Raw genomic sequence first — 17,557 nt, forward strand, 5'->3', positions numbered from 1 at the left:
TATTAAATATATTAAATAAATAATATATTAAATATATTAAATAAATAATATTATTAAATATATTATATAAATAATATTATTAAATATATTAAATAATAATATATTAAATAAACATATATAATACAAAAACGATTTCAGAAAAGAGGGAAGAAAATGAAAAAGAAAAAAAAAGTGAAATCCGTTTTTCAGAAAACAGAAAACGAAAACGAGAAAATGAAAACACCTTTTTTTCGTTTTCTGATTTTCACAAAAAGACAAAAACGTTTTTGGTTTTGTTTTTTAAAAAAAATTGCACCAAACACGTTTTTAACACCCGTTTTCATTTTTTTACTTTAAAAACCGTGAAAAACGAAAACGAAAACGAAAACAAACAGGCCCCTTGTTTTCTTGTCCCTTCTTTGTATCTATAAAAAAATAAATAAATCCAAAGCCTTTTTTCTTCGGCTGATATCTTAATATAATTTCTTAGTAGGAGATACCTTAATATAATTACACTACATATGCCGTGACATATATTCACTCTCCACAACTTCAGAGATTTTGTCGATTCTCAATATCAATGCTAAACATATTATTGAAATTCAATACCACATGCTAATCGAAAAATGGGTTCTACAATAAGTCATACAGATAAAATATCTTCTATATGTTAATTGTGAATATTGGACGCCACTAGTATCTATTACAATTACAAAATTCTTTTCTAATAAATCCACACAAGAAGTGGACATCTGATGGGACCCACGTGGATTGGCCTCAAGTAGGGGATATGTCCTTCGCTTCATTATAATCTCACCTCACCAAAAGATGCTATGAAGACACCCTGGACGTGCATGTTTGCAACTTGCAAGTGAGTAGATTCTAATTGTTGACTTGCAGATTAAGCACGTCCCCAACCGTTAGGAGAGGTACGCATAGACCCTAGTGCACTGCAAAGGAAAAAAATAAAATAAAATAAAGAAAGAAGAAGAAGAAGAAGAATTTTAGGAGACGTTTGGTTGGAGGATTCATACTATGATTTGAATCATGATTTATGATTCGTTACAGTATTTTCTCTCACAAAAAATACACGTAAATCGAAAATGGTTCTAATCTCATTATTCTAATCCATGAAATATAGGACGCGTTTAGAGTTTATTCTAAAATGATTTTATTTTTTGTATGAAAATGAAAATGAAAACGTTTTCAATCTCAGACAGAAATTATTTTTAAAAATGTGTTTGGTAGTTTTATCAAGAGATTATTTTCAGTGTAAAAAACCTCATTAATGTCTATCTTTCTCTCTCTCTGCTCGAGAGAGAAGAAAACGAAAACAAAAAATGAAAACGACTAAAAGTCATTTTTTATTTCTCTCTCATTTTACACTAAACTAAAAAATCGTTTTCATTTCCGTTTCTTGTCTTTATTGCGCCAAATGCCGTTTTGAAAACTTTTTTATTTTTTCTTTCCCAAAAAATGTGAAAAATAAAAACGGGATCAATTCTAAACACGGCCATAATTTTAAAAAATGAATGCCTGACCTACAGATTAGGCTTCCCATTTAGGCTATACATTGATTTAAATTTTAATTGAGTGCTTTAATCAGTCTGAATTTTTATGCTCTAGCAGTTAAGAAACCAAGCACCCGTCATTATTTGCAACGGTACTAGACACATGGAAAACCCAAAAATTCCACCACGAAGAGTCTCATAACTGATAAAAGATTCTTATTGTTGATAATATTGGCAAATCTAAGAACACACATAATTAGTAATATCCACTAGGAGTACAGACAGAAAGAAATACAACTTTACATACAAGCAACGTTCTAATAACTTAGTGAAAGACATAATTAACTTCACATTCAACTTTCAGTCTTCCTTAAACTTCCTAATTAAGAGCTGACAGATCCATTCTCTTTCACTTCCTTAGCTGATGATGTTCCATTACATGTACATTTCCCATTTTCTTTAGCAGAATTTTGTTCACCCTCTTTCTTCTCTACTTTTTCTTCTTTCTCAGCCTTGAGCATTTCTTCGTCTTGAGCCTTCAATTTTGCCTCTTCCTCCTCCTTCAACTTCGCTTCTTCCTCGGCCTTCTTTTTGGCATCTTCCTTTTCCTTCTCAAGAGCTTCAATCAAATTCGTCAAACACGTATCAGCATCTTCATCATCAGACTTAGGCATAATATTCTCCGCAACATCAGCAGGAGTCATCTTAGTTTCCCCCAACAAACACTCGATCTCCGCGAACAATTCATGCGATTCGACATCCAAGTAGTTCTTAGCAAGCACTTTGAAGGACTCGAAGCAACAATAAGACAACTCTATGCGCTTGTCCATCCTTCCTCTTCTAATGAGAGCAGGATCAAGTTTGTCCACATAATTAGTAGTGAACACAATAATTCTCTCACCGCCACAAGCCGACCAAATCCCGTCGATGAAATTCAACAAGCCCGAAAGAGTAACCTTGCTCTTGTTCGCATCTTCCATCTCTTCAGCCCTTTTACGAGCAGGGTCCTTCTCTTCTTCATCTCCTTTCTTCTTCTCCGCCTTTTCCTTCTTTCTTTGGCCAGTAAGATCAAGAGAGCAATCAATGTCCTCAATCACAATGATGGACTTATTGGAAGTGTCTATCAACAGCTTCCTCAGCTCGGTGTTGTCCTTAACTGATGTGAGTTCCAAATCATAGACATCATAATCTAAAAAGTTAGCCATGGCGGAGACCATGGTTGACTTACCAGTCCCCGGAGGACCATAAAGAAGATACCCTCGTTTCCAAGCCTTGCCAACTTTGGCGTAGTACTCTTTTCCCTTCTTGAACTTGAGCAGATCATTGACAATCTCCTTCTTCTTCTTAGGGTCCATAGCCAAAGTGTCGAAGGTCGCCGGGTGCTCAAAAAGGACATGGCTCCACTTAGTCCTCTTCGCACCATACCAATTCTCATTGCTGCCATTGGTGTAAAGCTTCCTCTGCCGATTCTTCACCTCTATTGCTTTCCCTTCCTTGAGGACATGGCCAAGATAAGAAGTGGTGATTAGGTCTCGGTGACGTCTATGGAAGGTAAGCGTGTAAGACCTCTTGTCGTCCGAGTTGGGGTACCAACTAAAGCTGTTGTTCTTTGGGGAGCTTGTGTGGGATGTCCACCAAAGTTTGACGCCTTCGAATTCGTCGGTGACTTCCTCGTTGTCGTCAATGCTAAGAACGAGGGACTTGCTGTCTTTGATGTCGTGCGCCTTGAGGCGCTTGGCTCGCGCGGAGGAATTGGCGCTGAGGTAGGTTTTGATGGTCGTGTAGACCTCATTTCGCTTGAAACGATCACCGGGGTACTCATCAAATTTGATACGGATATAAGGGTAGACAAACCCCAACACTATGTTGGAGTATTTTCCGAAGTAACTTCGGAACTGATAAGGAAAATATTGTTGGAACATGGCATAAACAAACATCACGCTGGCCATAATTGAGCCCACTTGAGAAAACATATGGCCCATATTGGCCATCATTTTTTCGAACTATTTCAGTGTGAGTTTTTACTAGCTAGATTGTGAATTTTGAGCAGCGTTTATAGAGAGAGAGGAAGAAGAAGCTTTATGCCTTAGTGACCAAGGCACTTGATGAATTTCCTATTAGCTTTTGTCTTGTTTCCTTCTTAATTACAAATAAAGAAAGACTGAAGAGGAGACCAGACTCAAGCAGTTTTGAAAGTTTCCGGGCTGCCGATTTTTGTTTATTTGCGTGTATTTTTCAATGGGCCCACTTTAGGAAGGTGTTTGTGAAAATTAACGGTGCATGCAAATAGTGTCATATAATAGTCAGCCGCCATTTTTGACGGTAGTGCTGATTAGGTGCAATGTTTATGGTGATTAATTAGCAAAGAAAAAATTATCAAAAATTTCTATTTTTCGATAAGAAGAAGTTCAGAGTATATGAGTTATCGTAAGGAGTACTTTTGATTGTTCATAATTAGCATAGCATATAATGGTAGGTATCATAGTAATATTAAATTGATGATTACTTCACTTCCCAAAAAAAAAAAAAAAAACTTATTTTTCTATTTTTCTCTGTGAAGCCAAGTTAACATACTGATTAAAATATATATACACACGTATTATTTTTTAAAAAAACTGACGTAGTATCACCGGTGTCATGGTAGGCGAGGATGGAAATTTAAATCTGTAAAAATTTGTCTGATTTTCGTCCTTCTTTTACTTTATTATCATTTATTTAAAAAAAATACAAACTCTATTTTTAAAGTAATATTTGGGATTGTTCTTTTGGAGTATAACTTGAGTGTAGTTTTTGAGTTGAATTTGAGTTATAACTTGAGTTGAAATTATAATTTGAATAAAGTTGAGTAAAATTGAATAAAATTAAAACTTAAAAGAACGTAAAGTTGAATAAAGTTGAAAATTGAGTTGTCTTTTTTTTGAGTTTTTTAGACAAAAGAATATGCCCTTTAAGTTCTTGTCACTATTTGAAAGGGAGGGGAACTTTTCTTGCATCGAAGTGTGAAAAGAAATACGGAATCCTCCACAAAATCTTGTTATAATGTTATTGGTTTCCTTTTTACTTTTCTTGCATTCGGTTGTGACTGAATCCTTGTCGTTGTATTTCCTTTTAATTTTGCGTTTTTCGCACCACAGAAAAGGACAATAAAAAGTGATGGAAAGAGAATAAATCACCACAACAATATCTAGCTATTATATTGAAACGTGTTCAATCGGCTATTTAATGTCACTGGTGTTTCGTTTATTTTACAGGTCTAAATTGTCACTGGTGTTTCGTTTAATTAGAACACCGAATTCAGTACACACAAAAAAAAAAAAAAAAAAAAAAAAAAAAAAAAAAAAAAACAACAACAACATCAACTTGATTAAAAAAAAAATGGCAGAAAAGGACACCAAATTCGTTTTTTCTTCTTGGCCATTCAAGTTCAATGTTCTTGCACTTAAGAAATGAATAGAAAAACGGATGAATAGTAATTAAATTCAATGAGTTCAGAAGACAATTGGAATAGAAATGAATAGTAAAATAGAAAAATGGGATTACGAGAGGGGATGCGATTTTAGAGTGATTGAATGTAACACTGCAAGAAAAACGGCACCGGTTACACACAAGCTAATGACTTAAGAAAGCCTTTCTTTTGCCTTTACTTAACTCTAGCTAATGTAACACGGCACCGGCTAATGTAACACTTCATGAAAAACGGCACCGGCTTAAGTTTTGATAGTTTCCGCTGTCGGCGGTTGAATCCTAGGATTTGACGGCACATTTACAAAGGCAGACACTTTACACCCATTAATTCAAGGGGGTTAATCAAGCCTATATCTAAGAGCTATAAATGTGGGCCGCCACCCTCAACCCGGGCAAGCTTAGGAAGCGACATGGGCTAGGCGGACCCGTTCACGAGAAATTGAAGCCCATTCGGATTGCTTGGATGCAAGCAGGAACAAAGAAAAAAATAATAATCGAAAATAGTAAAAAATAGGCCGAAAAGTTTAAGAAAGCATATAGGCTAATTTTTAATTATAGAAATTAATAGGACATAACTTGTTAAGTTATAATTTATAACCAGATAAGTTATGGACAAACTTGTCAAGTTATAGTTCATAGCCAGACAAATTATGGATAAAAACCGTGAATAACTTGTCAAGTTATGGTTCATAACTAGATAAGTTATGGACGAAAACAGTAATTTGGCCTATTTATTAACTTATGTAAACTATTGACATATTAATTTTAATTCATCTCAAGTCTTGGCCTATTTCTCTCTTTCTTCCAAAAAATAATTACATAAAATGTCTATTATTCAAGCTATATCTTTAAAACATCAACTATTTTACAATATTGTAAACATGTTGATTTGAATTTTATAATGTTTTTTTTTTTGAATTGCTCTTATGTGGTATTTTAGACATGTTCTTTTTATGGTTAATTCTTATTTTCTATAATCTGATTTATGTAGTGTGTATAACATAAATTACAGTAAATGAGATATTTTTAAAACTAAATTAACTAAATAGTAAAATTTAAACTATTTAAAATAAATATTTTATTACTTACGACTCGACACGTGATAAAAAGATTTTATACCACATAAATTTTCTTTTTACAATTTTTTACTAGAATTTTTTTTTGACAAGTACTACATACATTTTTAAATTACAATATTTACTTTAAATAATTCAAATATATATTATTTATTTAATTATTTACCGTAATTTTACTTATATGTTTATTTATGTAAAAAATTAAAGCTGTGATAAACTATGTACTTGGTTCACAACCTCGTTCTCGTTTTTAATATAAGTAGTCATAGATTTCGATGACGATCCTCAATCGATGTCGTTTGCATCTTTTCAATGTTTCACCTTGTTGACGGTGAAAACTCGTCAACAGAAATAGGCCGGGTCACCTTTAGGTATCTCGTTGGATGACCAGCTTGATATTGACTGTGTACTCAATACATGCAATGAAGTGTTTGTTGTATTTTTAAAATGGTGATCAATATGAGAAGAAATACTTGAAGTAGAAGAACATACAAAATTTATAGTGGTTCACTCTTATAAATGAAGAGCTACATCCACTGTAGGTTTATATTCCTTTTGAGATTGTTACAATTTACATCAACAATTGCTCTCTCATTTTTTCTCTCTTAGGAAGCCAACCACCATCCTGTATAGGGCTTCGCCCCTTTTATAGCCGAGCTTCCTTCGTCGGGTGGGTTTTCTTTGTAGGTAGAAGCACTCAAGTGGTATGCCCTTCTAGGCCCAGACCGTAGCCCACTAATCACTTTTGCGAGCTGTTGACTCAGCCAATTAGTCTCCCATTACGGCTCTGTGCGTACCTGTAACCCTTTTCTATCCCTTGTAGGGCAGTTTAAGGGTTTGCAATTAATGCCTGTACTGCAGACATCCCCCATTTCTGCATGCAACTTGCGATGTCAGGCTTTCCCCTTTTGGGGCATTCTTCTCGCCGTCTCCCGTCGTAAGGTCGATGGTACGACCTGTCGTCGTCATGAGGAGTCGGCGTCCTAAGTTGGGCTTCCTTTGTAGCAAAAGGAAAGGGAGTCCCCAATGTCGAGGGTTGTTGCCTTTTGAAGAAAAGCAAGGCCACGTGTCACACTGTTATTTTTCCACGCGTCATCCACATTTTCCCACACAACAGTTGCCCCCCAGGTCGAGGGTTTCTTTTAGACAGCCTCGAGCTTAGGTTCGGTCGTACCTTCGTGCTTCGGGTGTGGGAACCTGATCCCGAGCCTTCGTTTGCAATGATGGTCTGGATGCTTCAGATTTCCTCGAGGAACGCAACCGTTACGTCGGTCGCTTCCTCATGCTGACGTGAGGCCTCATTTCGAAAGGGCGAATGTGAGCCTTTGGATCGCGTCCCTTCATTTTCTCGCCTTTGTCTGCTGTCGTCAGATCTGGGCGAGATGCCCCTGCCGTTGAATTTCATGAAGTTCGTCCAACGGTCAGGGGTCGAGGGCTTGCTTCTCCTTAAATATCCTTCGAACCGAAGCCATTCTTTCCCAAACTTTTAGAACTTCCATTGCTCTGCCTGAATTTCTCCTCGTGAATTTCTGAATTGCGCTCCTTGCTTCCTTTGGTGCATCGTGAAGCTACTTGGTTTCCAGACTCCGCCCAGACTCTAACTTACCGGTAAGCTTTAATCATTGCTTATTTGTGTTGCTGGATGATTTCACTGGCTTTCCCAGTGAATCATATACATGTGTTGATATGCGAAATGTAGAGGATAATAACTTACTATGCTTTATTTGACCCACGTAGGATAGTTTTTTCTAATTTCTGGTTGAATGTAAGTCTCTGGCTTTTGGGCTCTGATGAACCTTGGTTGTCACGAGCATTCGTCGTTACCATTTGTATATGAATGGTCGACGTTATGTTGAGGCATTTTAGCAGTCGTCGTTTAGAATGGTCGTTGCTTAGAACGGTCGTCTTTCCTTTTCCTCTAGACTTTAGGACTTTGACTTAGTTCCTTGTCTTTTTAATTATCAGAATAATGGCCCAAAACCCCCCTGTCGAGAGGATCCTTCCGCCGTCCGACCAGACTCATCTTCTGTGGAAGAGATTTCATGGTCATCTTCTTCTTCAGGCGTCGACTTTTTGCTGAGGGAAGTAGAAGACGCTGAGGCCGTGTTTGGACCAGGCGACGACTTCGGCGATGAGTTCGGTAGTGTCGACCACATGATAGAGGAAGTGGTTGACAGAATTCCCTTCACGTGTGGCAGCGTAAGTGGGGTTGCTGCCTCGCTAGTAGATGCCCCCCTGGCTGCTACGAGTGGAGATCTGGAGAGGCCTTTCTTTACGGCCGACATCGTGGCGTCGAGGGTCCGGAATAAGGACATTATCCGGGCCATCAAAGAAGGCTGCATTGATGGGAGGTGGTTTAAATACCTCATCCCGGATATACATTTTAGGACTAGCATGCCTCTGACCGGATACCTCCCTATTTATACCAGAGCTGTCACGGCGGGGATGACCCTTCTGGTTCATCCCTTTGTAAAGAACTATTGTCATTTCTATGGTATCTCCCTTGCTCAGTTGGCGCCGAATTTTTGGTACTGTTTCGCCGGCGCCTGGATTTTGTGGAGTCAACAGTTTGATGTTGATCTTCCGCTGGATGAGTTTAGATTCATGTATAGATTGTGCAACGTCGCAAAGTGCGAGGGGTGGTACTTTTTGAGTGGGCATGGGAGATCTCAATCCAGGTTCAGAAAGCTAATATTGGGTATACCCTCGTCGCCACACGGGTGGAAACCTATGTTTTTTATGATACGTGGGCCTTTCAACTTTCATCCCGACAACCGCTTGCCCTGTCGAAGGAAAGTGAAAGCGTTGTTTGGGAACATGGGTGAGATTGACTTCTCTTATTCTCTCCCCACTTTTCTTCTCTCCTCTTTTTTTTTATGATGACAGTCCTTTTATCCTGTAGTTAGTCAAGACCGGCCAAAACTTGCTGGGAATAGATTGGCGAGGGTTGAGCAGGCTTTTTCATTTTCGTCCGAAGCTCATCATATTGACACCCTCCTGACCGAGTCCAATCTTTGAGAAGCTGGGTTGATTCTCGATCTCCCAGACCCCACCAATCTTGACGCCGTTCGTGAATATTTCCATTTGAACGACGAAGGTAAACTCTTGATCTTTGATGCCTTTCTTATTCTGGCATTCTATCCAAACGTCGACTATATTTTTGTCTCGTCGTTTGCACAGAAATGGTGACTTTGACGATTTAGCTTCCCGGTAATCGGCCACCTCAACCAAGCCAGCAGCCCCCGCTAAGCCAACAACCTCCATCCAAGGGAAAAGAGAAGGCCAGCTCTTCTTCCCAGGCACCGAGAAAAAAGAAAACCACAAGGGCCCCTTTGGTGTCTGATGAGGAGGTTCCTGCGCTGAAAAGGAGGCACAAAGAGAAGGCGCCGGTGACCGAAACTTGGACGCCGATGGTCCCAATTCCTGATGTTGCTGATGTTCCTCCAGCACCGAGGGAATGCGTGCTTATCCCGGGGGCAAAAATCATGGATTCCAACTTCCAAGTCTCAGATATTTCTGACGCCGAGATTAGGGCTATGCTGAAACTTCCTCCTCGTTTCTCCATCGTCTTCCAGGCTCTATATGAGTCTTTTCTAGAGTCGCACTGGATCGTCGCCGCCCAGTCTTCTCTGGTTGATCGTCAGCGCAAGCAGATCTCCTTCTAGATTCACGTAAGCCTCGATCGAGCCGCCTTTTCTTTTTGTTGATTTCGTCCTCTGTATCTTTATTTTCTGACATTTAATTTTTCAAGGCCTAGTCCTTGCCATTCTCAACCTTATTGATCTAGTCAAGGTTGAAGAACATGATAAGGAGATGGACAGCGTGGAAGCCAAGCTTAACTCTCTTCTTGACGATGCCAAGAATAAGTGCTCATACGCCGTCGAGGAGAGGGATGTGGCCGTGGCCTAACTGAGGAGTTTGGAAGGTGAACTAGCCAAGATGTCAAACCTTCAGAAGGAGTTGACCAATTTAACTACCGCGGTTGTGGATCTTACAAAGCGGGCATAAATCTCTGAGAAGAAGTCAGCTGAAGCTACCGAGGCGGTGAAGAGGTGCTTTGCTTAAGGAAAAGCTAAGGGGAAGAAGGAAGCTGAAGCTGAGGCCACAGCAATGTTCGATGCCAAGCATGTAGAGATCATTGAGGAGTTCAAGGCTTCTCCGGAGCTCATCGACATTCGCACCAAGGATTTTCAATCTGCTGGTCAACAAATCGTCGATTTGATAAAACAAGAGCATCCTGAGTGGGATTTGAGCTTCCTTTATGTTGCTCATCCTCCTTCTACTGATGATGAAAATTCTTCCCCGCCTGGTGATGGTGATAACTCGGTGGCTGGCGGCAAGGCCTAAAGCTTTCCTTTTTATATATTTTTGTGTAATGTGTGACATTTTTTTTTATATAATGTTTGGGATTTTTATATAATTGCCTTTATTGCTTTCCTTGCGCCTCCTCCTTGGAAGAGTCGGCGACATCTTTGCCCATTGGGGTCGTCGCCTTAGAAAATTTCATAAAATTTTCTAAGTTTTTCCTCGCCTCTCCTCCTTGGAAGAGTCGGCATCAGCTTTGCCCCTTGGGGTCGTCGCCTTAGAAAATTTCGTAAAATTTTCTAAGTTTTTCCTCGCCTCTCCTCCTTGGAAGAGTCGGCATCAGCTTTGCCCCTTGGGGTCGTCGCCTTAGAAAATTTCGTAAAATTTTCTAAGTTTTTCCTCGCCTCTCCTCCGTGGAAGAGTCGGCGTCAACTTTGCCCCTTGGGGCCGTCGCCTTAGAAAATTTTGTAAAATTTTTTAAGTTTTTTCAGTGATCCGTAGATCCCTTACTGTCCCCCTTGTCTGTTTAATATTCCTTAGTTTTTTAAGCAGACAAGTTTATTCAAAGGGTGAATTCTTCTTACTTTTGGACAATATTTCTAAAAACTCATCAATTTATTTAAATTGTCAAAAATATAATTAAGATGTGCAAAAAATTACATACATTATTGGTAGTACAGCTTTAGCTGTTCTGCATTCCATGGATGCTGAATCTTCTTGCCGGAGAGGCTTTCCAAGATGTAGGTGTCAGGACACAACACTTCTCTTATTCGGTAGGGTCCTTCCCAAGTTAGGCCCAGAGGGCCAGTATTTTTGGGTTTTGTACTCTGCGTCACCCTTTTTAATACTAGGTCTCCCAGGACGAACCTCATTTGTCGAACTCTCTTGTTGTAATATCGCGCTGCTCTTTGCTGATAGGTGGCGAGACATAGTTGGGAGTCGAGTCTCTTTTCTTCCAACAAGTCGAGTTCTCCATTTATACCTTCTGTACTACCGTCGTCATTGTAGACTACAGTTCTTAGAGTTGGCGTCCTAAGATGGGCTTCCTTTGCAGCAGAAGGAAAGGGAGTCCCCAACGTCGAGAGTTGTTGCCTTTTAAAGAAAAGCAAGGCCACGTGTCACACTGTTATTTTTTCACGTGTCATCCACATTTTTCCACACAACACACCTCTCATACAACATTTAAATATAGATATTCTTCGATATGTCGATAAACTAAATTTTCTGTCCCTCAAATTTTTATAAAATTATATAAAAATTAAAAAATATACATATCTAATCATTAAGGAAAGCCCGCGACTAATAATTCATTATTTTGACGTCGTTTTGGATAAGAGTAGCTTAAACTTCTCATGGAATGTTATTTTAAGGGCATGCCAAAACATCATTCTTAGACGCAGTTTGCCGTTCTCATTTTGCTCGTCCAGAGATACATTCCCCTTGATGCATATTAATGTCCTCAATTTTTTCTTCATTTTCTTTTACCTGATTTACTAATACGGATTTTGGTTTAGTATATGCTTCTTGTCGTTTCTTTCAATTACTGGGTAAAAACAAAACTATAACACATAGACGACTTGTAGTTGTACCTTTCATCTAGATTATTAAGAAAATAATTTCTTAACATTATTGCAAAAAAAACCGGATTAAGAAAGAATTTGCTAAGAAAACAGAAAAATAAAAAATTTAACAATGATAAAAGAAAAAATGAAAATGAAATGTAGGTCATCATGGCCAATCCCAAGGGTTCTTGCCGCTACATCGCCCACCGCGAAGAAGATGAAATATGAGACCGCCCACAACGGAGGATCTCCCATTTTTGGGAGGACCTTCAACGTTGCTTGGTTTATTTATCTACGACGCTTACTTGGGAATTTACAAACACAAAATAAGCCTTGCTCCAAAAGTGTGAGACTTTCTAGAGTCATTATTCTCCTACGAAAATCTTTTCATTATTATTTCCCAGTATCAATGCTAAACATATTATTGAAATTCAATACCACATGCTAATCGAAAATGGGTTCTACAATAGGTCATACAGATAAAATATCTTCTATATCTTAATTGTGAATATTGGACGCCACTAGTAGCTATTACAATTAAAAACTTCTTATCTAATAAATCCCTAATAGACACAAGAATTGGACATCTGATGGGACCCACGTGGATTGGCCTCAAGTAGGGGATATGTCCTTGGCTTCATTATGATCTCACCTCACCAAAAGATGCTATGAAGACACGCTGGACGTGCATGTTTGCAACTCGCGAGTCAGTAGATTCTAATTGTTGACTTGTTGATTTGCACATTAAGCACGTCCCCAACGGTTCAAAGCCGTGTAGTAATGTCAAGTTAAGAGAGGTACGCATAGACCCAAGTGCACTGCGCAAAAAAAAAAAAAAAAAAAAAAAAAAAAAAAATTTTATTTTTGAAAAATGAGTGCCTGACCTACAGATAACGCTTCCCATTTAGGCTATACATAAAGGATTTCAATGCTGCAGAAAGTATCTTTTAGTAAGTAGCTGTACTTTTATTCATTAATGAGCTGTGATATATATACACCAATATATGATACATGTGTTGTAACTACATGCTGAGAAAGTGGAAACATTTTAGGGATAGAAGCTAACTATAGCTATAGTACGGCTATGGTATAACAAAAGCCTTGATTTGCGGAGATCTTAGTTGAGGAGAATATCAAGAAGTTGGAGCCGAGTCTTGTGCATCTGATGGGGTTGGATAATCTCTAACATGCCCCCGCAAGATGGTGCTTCCATTGGAAACACCAATCTTGGACCGGAGAATTAAGTGGCACTGTTTAGGAAGTGGTTTTGTGAGAAGATCAGCAAGTTGATCATGGGTGGACACGTGAGAGACTCGTAGTTGACCAGCAGCAACTTTGCCACGAACGAAGTGAAAATCTATGGCAATATGTTTCATACGCGAGTGAAACACTGGATTGGCACACAAGTACGTAGCGCCCATGTTATCACAGTAGATAGTAGGAGGAGCAACAGTGATGCGGAGTTCTTGAAGAAGAGAGGTGATCTAAGAGAGTTCAGCTGCTGTAGAGGTGACAACGCGATACTCAGACTCAGTGGACGAACGAGCAATGGATTTCTGCTTCTTGGAGGACCATGAGATAGGATTGCCGCCGAGATAAACAATGTAAGCACTAGTGGATGTTCGGTCATGGAGATTACCAGCCCAATCCGCATCAGAAAAGGCATGTAGTGATAATGGTTTATTGCGACGCAGATGAAGACCAAAGTAGATAGTATTTTTCAAGTAGCGTAGGAGTCGTTTTGTAGCTGTCCAATGAGCTTGGGTTGGGCAATGCATGAATTGAGCAAGTTTGTTCACAGCAAAGGAGATATCCGGACGAGTAAGAGACAAATATTGTAGGGAGCCAATGACTTGCATGTATTCAGTAGCATTAATAAGGAGTGACCCATCATTAGGAACCAATGCTTTGGAAGTGGACAGAGGAGTAAGCACATCTTTAGCACCATCCATTTTGGCTCGAACAAGAAGATCATGAATATATTTGTGTTGAGTGAGGAAGAGACCTTTGGATGTAGGAAGAACTTCCACGCCTAAGAAGTAGTGTAGGGCCCCGAGATCCTTGAGAGAAAACCGAGTAGATAATGCTTTGATGAAGGTATGTAACTCCTCTGATTGATTGCCTGTCACAAGAAGATCATCCACATAAACAAGAAAGTAAATTATGGAACCATGGTTGTCATAGATAAAGAGGGATGTATCAGCCCTTGAATTGGAGAAACCATAGGTGAGAAGAAACTCCTTGAGCTCGTTGTACCAAGCTCGTGGTGCTTGCTTCAAGCCATAAATTGCCTTATGAAGACGACACACATGATTAGGCAAAGCGAAATCAATAAATCCAGGTGGTTGTGTCATATAAACTTCTTCATGAAGAGTACCATGGAGAAAAGCATTGTTGACATCCAATTGACGAATGGGCCAACCCCGACTTAAAGCAATAGAAATTATCAGGCGGATGGTGGTGGGTTTAATAACCGGACTGAAAGTGTCATGATAGTCAACTCCGGGTCGTTGATGAAAACCTTTTGCAACGAGTCTTGCCTTGTAACGAGAGATGGTGCCATCCGGATTGCGTTTAATTCGAAACACCCATTTACAACCAACAATATTTTGATGAGGTTGTCGTGGTACTAGGTGCCAAGTGCCATTTTGAGTAAGGGCATTAAGTTCATCGACCATAGCATCACGCCAACGAGGGTCACGAAGTGCAGTGGAGACACAAGTTGGCTCAAGAGGGCCGGGTATGGGATGTTTGGTGGTTGTGAAAATCTGTTTGGGCTTAAAAATATTATTTTGAGAACGGGTGGTCATGGAATGAGTGTGTTCAATAGGATGAGATGAAGAGGATCTAGGTGGTGGTGGAAAGGATGGAGAGGGCACATTTCTAGAAGGCACGGAATCAAAAAGCTCTGGAAGAGTAGTTGCGGCAGAGGACTGTATGTGTGGAGTTACTGAAACAGCAGGTGCACTGGTGGAAGTTGAAGCAGAAGAGTCGGTAGTAGGCATAACCGCAGCAGTGGAGGGTGAAAAAGATGCTGGGCAGTTGGACGTGAGAGATATAGGGACCTGAAAATGAGGTAAGTCAAGAGAAGCCAAGGAACAAGAACAAGAAGACCAGGAAGTAAGTTCACTTTGAGAAATAGAGAAGTGAGAATTTTTGGCAAAGGGGAAGACATCTTCAACAAACTGGACATGACGAGAGATATAAATTTTGTTTGTGGTTGGATCAAGACACTTGTATGCACTTTGTTGGGTGGAGTAGCTGAAAAAGACACAAGGAGTTTATCTTGGTTCCAATTTGTGTTTAGCATATGGACGAAGCCATGGATAGCAGAGACAACCAAAAATTTTTAATTTGGAGTAGTTTGGATATGAGTGGAATAATGATTCAAATGGAGATTTGAGATTGAGAAGTGGAGTGGGCATGCGATTAATGAGGTACGTGGCTGTTTGAAAAGCAAATGTCCAATAGGAGAGAGGAATCGAAGCATGGTAAGAAGCGTGAGACCAGTTTCAACAATGTGACGATATCGTCTTTCGGCGGAGCCATTATGTTGGGGTGTATGAGGTGGAGTGGTGAGATGTTGAACACCATGAGAGGAAAGAAACTCTAACATTTTTTGATATTCTCCACCCATATCCGAATATAAAGTAACAAGTTTGGTATTAAAATAACGTTCAACGACATTTTTGAATTTTACAAACACTTGCATGACATCAGACTTGTAACGAATGGGATATAGCCATATATATTTGGTAAAATGATCGACAAAAATGACATAGTACTTAAAGTCATTTATTGAAGTTACTGGAGCAGGACCCCATACATCTGAATAAACAAGATCTAATGGACCACGACTCTTGAGGGATGATGTACCAAAAGGAAGTTTATGACTCTTATTACAAGAGCAGGAATCACAAGGAAAATTAAATGACACAGAAGAAGACAAAGGTAAAAAACTAGATTTGGCAAGATGATGAAGAATTTTTGACAAAGGATGCCCAAGATGGTTATGCCAACTTTTGATATTTGCTTTCACTCCAACTAGCACATAAGGTTTCGTAATCACAGATTGTCCACGCCTTGGCCACTCGTACACTCCTTCTTTATTCGGGCCTTGAAGAAGATGTGCCCCCGTGTTGAGATCCTTGACAACAAAACAAGAAGGAAAGAATTCAATGGATGAGTTATTAGACTTGCAAAATTTTGAAACAGAGATTAAATTCTTTTGGATAGAAGGAACACAAAGAACATTAGATAAGGAAAAATTTTTGGAGTTATGGGAGAGATGAGTAGAACCAGTGTGAGTGATGGTTAGCTCAGAGCCGTCTCCAATAAAAACATCATCACTGCCTTCATACCCTTGATGCAGAGAAAGATTATCAAGATCACTTGTAACATGATGGATGGCCCCAGAATCCATAAGCCATCCAGAGTTGGAATTGTTCATGGAAGTGTGATTAACAACCGGTTGAGAAGAGAGTTTGGCCTTGAGAACACGACATTGGTGTGCAGAGTGACCACGCTTCTCACATATCTGACAAGTGATCTGTGGTTGATTGCTTCTATAGTTGCTGTTGAAGTTTCGATTTTGGTTGTGATTCTGTTGATAGCCACGGTTGTTGAAGTTTGGATTGGTGCCACGATGCTGTTGGAAGTTATTGCTTTTATAGTTCGAATTCGAAGGCCTGTTGTTGGTATTATTGTGTCCACTTCTTGTAAAATTAGCAGTGATAGGAGAGGATTCGGCCCGATTCTCATCTCTTTGATGACTCCTTCTTGTTCAACCAGCTTGTCATGGAGTTCTTGAAAGGAAATTGGATTTTCACGAGCACGAACAACAGCAGCAATTTCTTTAATCCAGGACCAAGACCATTGAGACAATAAATAATCAGGTCATCATCTGCAAGTGGAGCATTAGTCAAGGAAAGCTCGTCAAAAAGGCATTTAATAATCTGAAGATATTTAGATACTGTTTTGGACCCTTTGGTCATTAAGTGTAGTTGTTCCTTTAGATGCATAATTCGAGGACGAGACCGGCTGGCATAGAGTCTTGCTATGCGAACCCAAGCATCACATGATGTAGCAGCAGAGGCAATTAATGGCATGACAGTATCAGTCAGAGAGGCAAGAATCGCGTGTAGTAGAAGCTGATCTTGACGTTTCCACTGAATAAAGGCCGGATTTGTGATAGGAGCATTATTTTCTTCAATGGTTTCAGGTGGACTAGGTTTAGTGCCATCTATAAATCCTAAAAGGTCATATCCAAATAATAGGGAGTGAAATTGTGCTCGCCAGGATGGATAGTTGTTTGGTGATAGTTGATTAACGCCCAAACGTGATGTTCACACGCGGTCAATTGTAGCACAGAAGGGCAGTCGTATCCACAGAGAGATAACAAAATAACAAGAAAGACTAACAGAATAAGAGCGTTAGAGAAAAGTGAATTAAAGAAAAAGAATAGTTTTTGAGATTTTGTTGTAAATAAAATAGAAAGGAGGGAATTTGAATGAAGAAAATGGTAAGGTATCGAGAATCCCTAATGCTTCGTTCACCAATTCAAGTTTTGATTCACAAAATTAAATAATCGAATAAATTAAATCTCTATGTTGGCTCAGAAAATATTATTATTACAAGTTATCTAAAATCGACAATATAT

General features: G+C 39.2%; 1 protein-coding gene across 1 annotated transcript; it reads right to left on the reverse strand.

Moving 5' to 3' along the window:
• Nucleotides 1-1,669: 1,669 nt before the first annotated feature.
• Nucleotides 1,670-3,597, reverse strand: LOC21393770 (AAA-ATPase ASD, mitochondrial). Its single transcript, XM_010093613.2, has one exon. The coding sequence runs from the start codon at nucleotides 3,482-3,484 to the stop codon at nucleotides 1,874-1,876; it is 1,611 nt and encodes a 536-aa protein (XP_010091915.1). The 5' UTR covers nucleotides 3,485-3,597; the 3' UTR covers nucleotides 1,670-1,873.
• Nucleotides 3,598-17,557: the final 13,960 nt, after the last annotated feature.

The sequence above is a fragment of the Morus notabilis genome, unplaced genomic scaffold (assembly GCF_000414095.1).
Source record: "Morus notabilis unplaced genomic scaffold, ASM41409v2 Scaffold1242, whole genome shotgun sequence".
Classification (NCBI taxonomy): domain Eukaryota; kingdom Viridiplantae; phylum Streptophyta; class Magnoliopsida; order Rosales; family Moraceae; genus Morus; species Morus notabilis.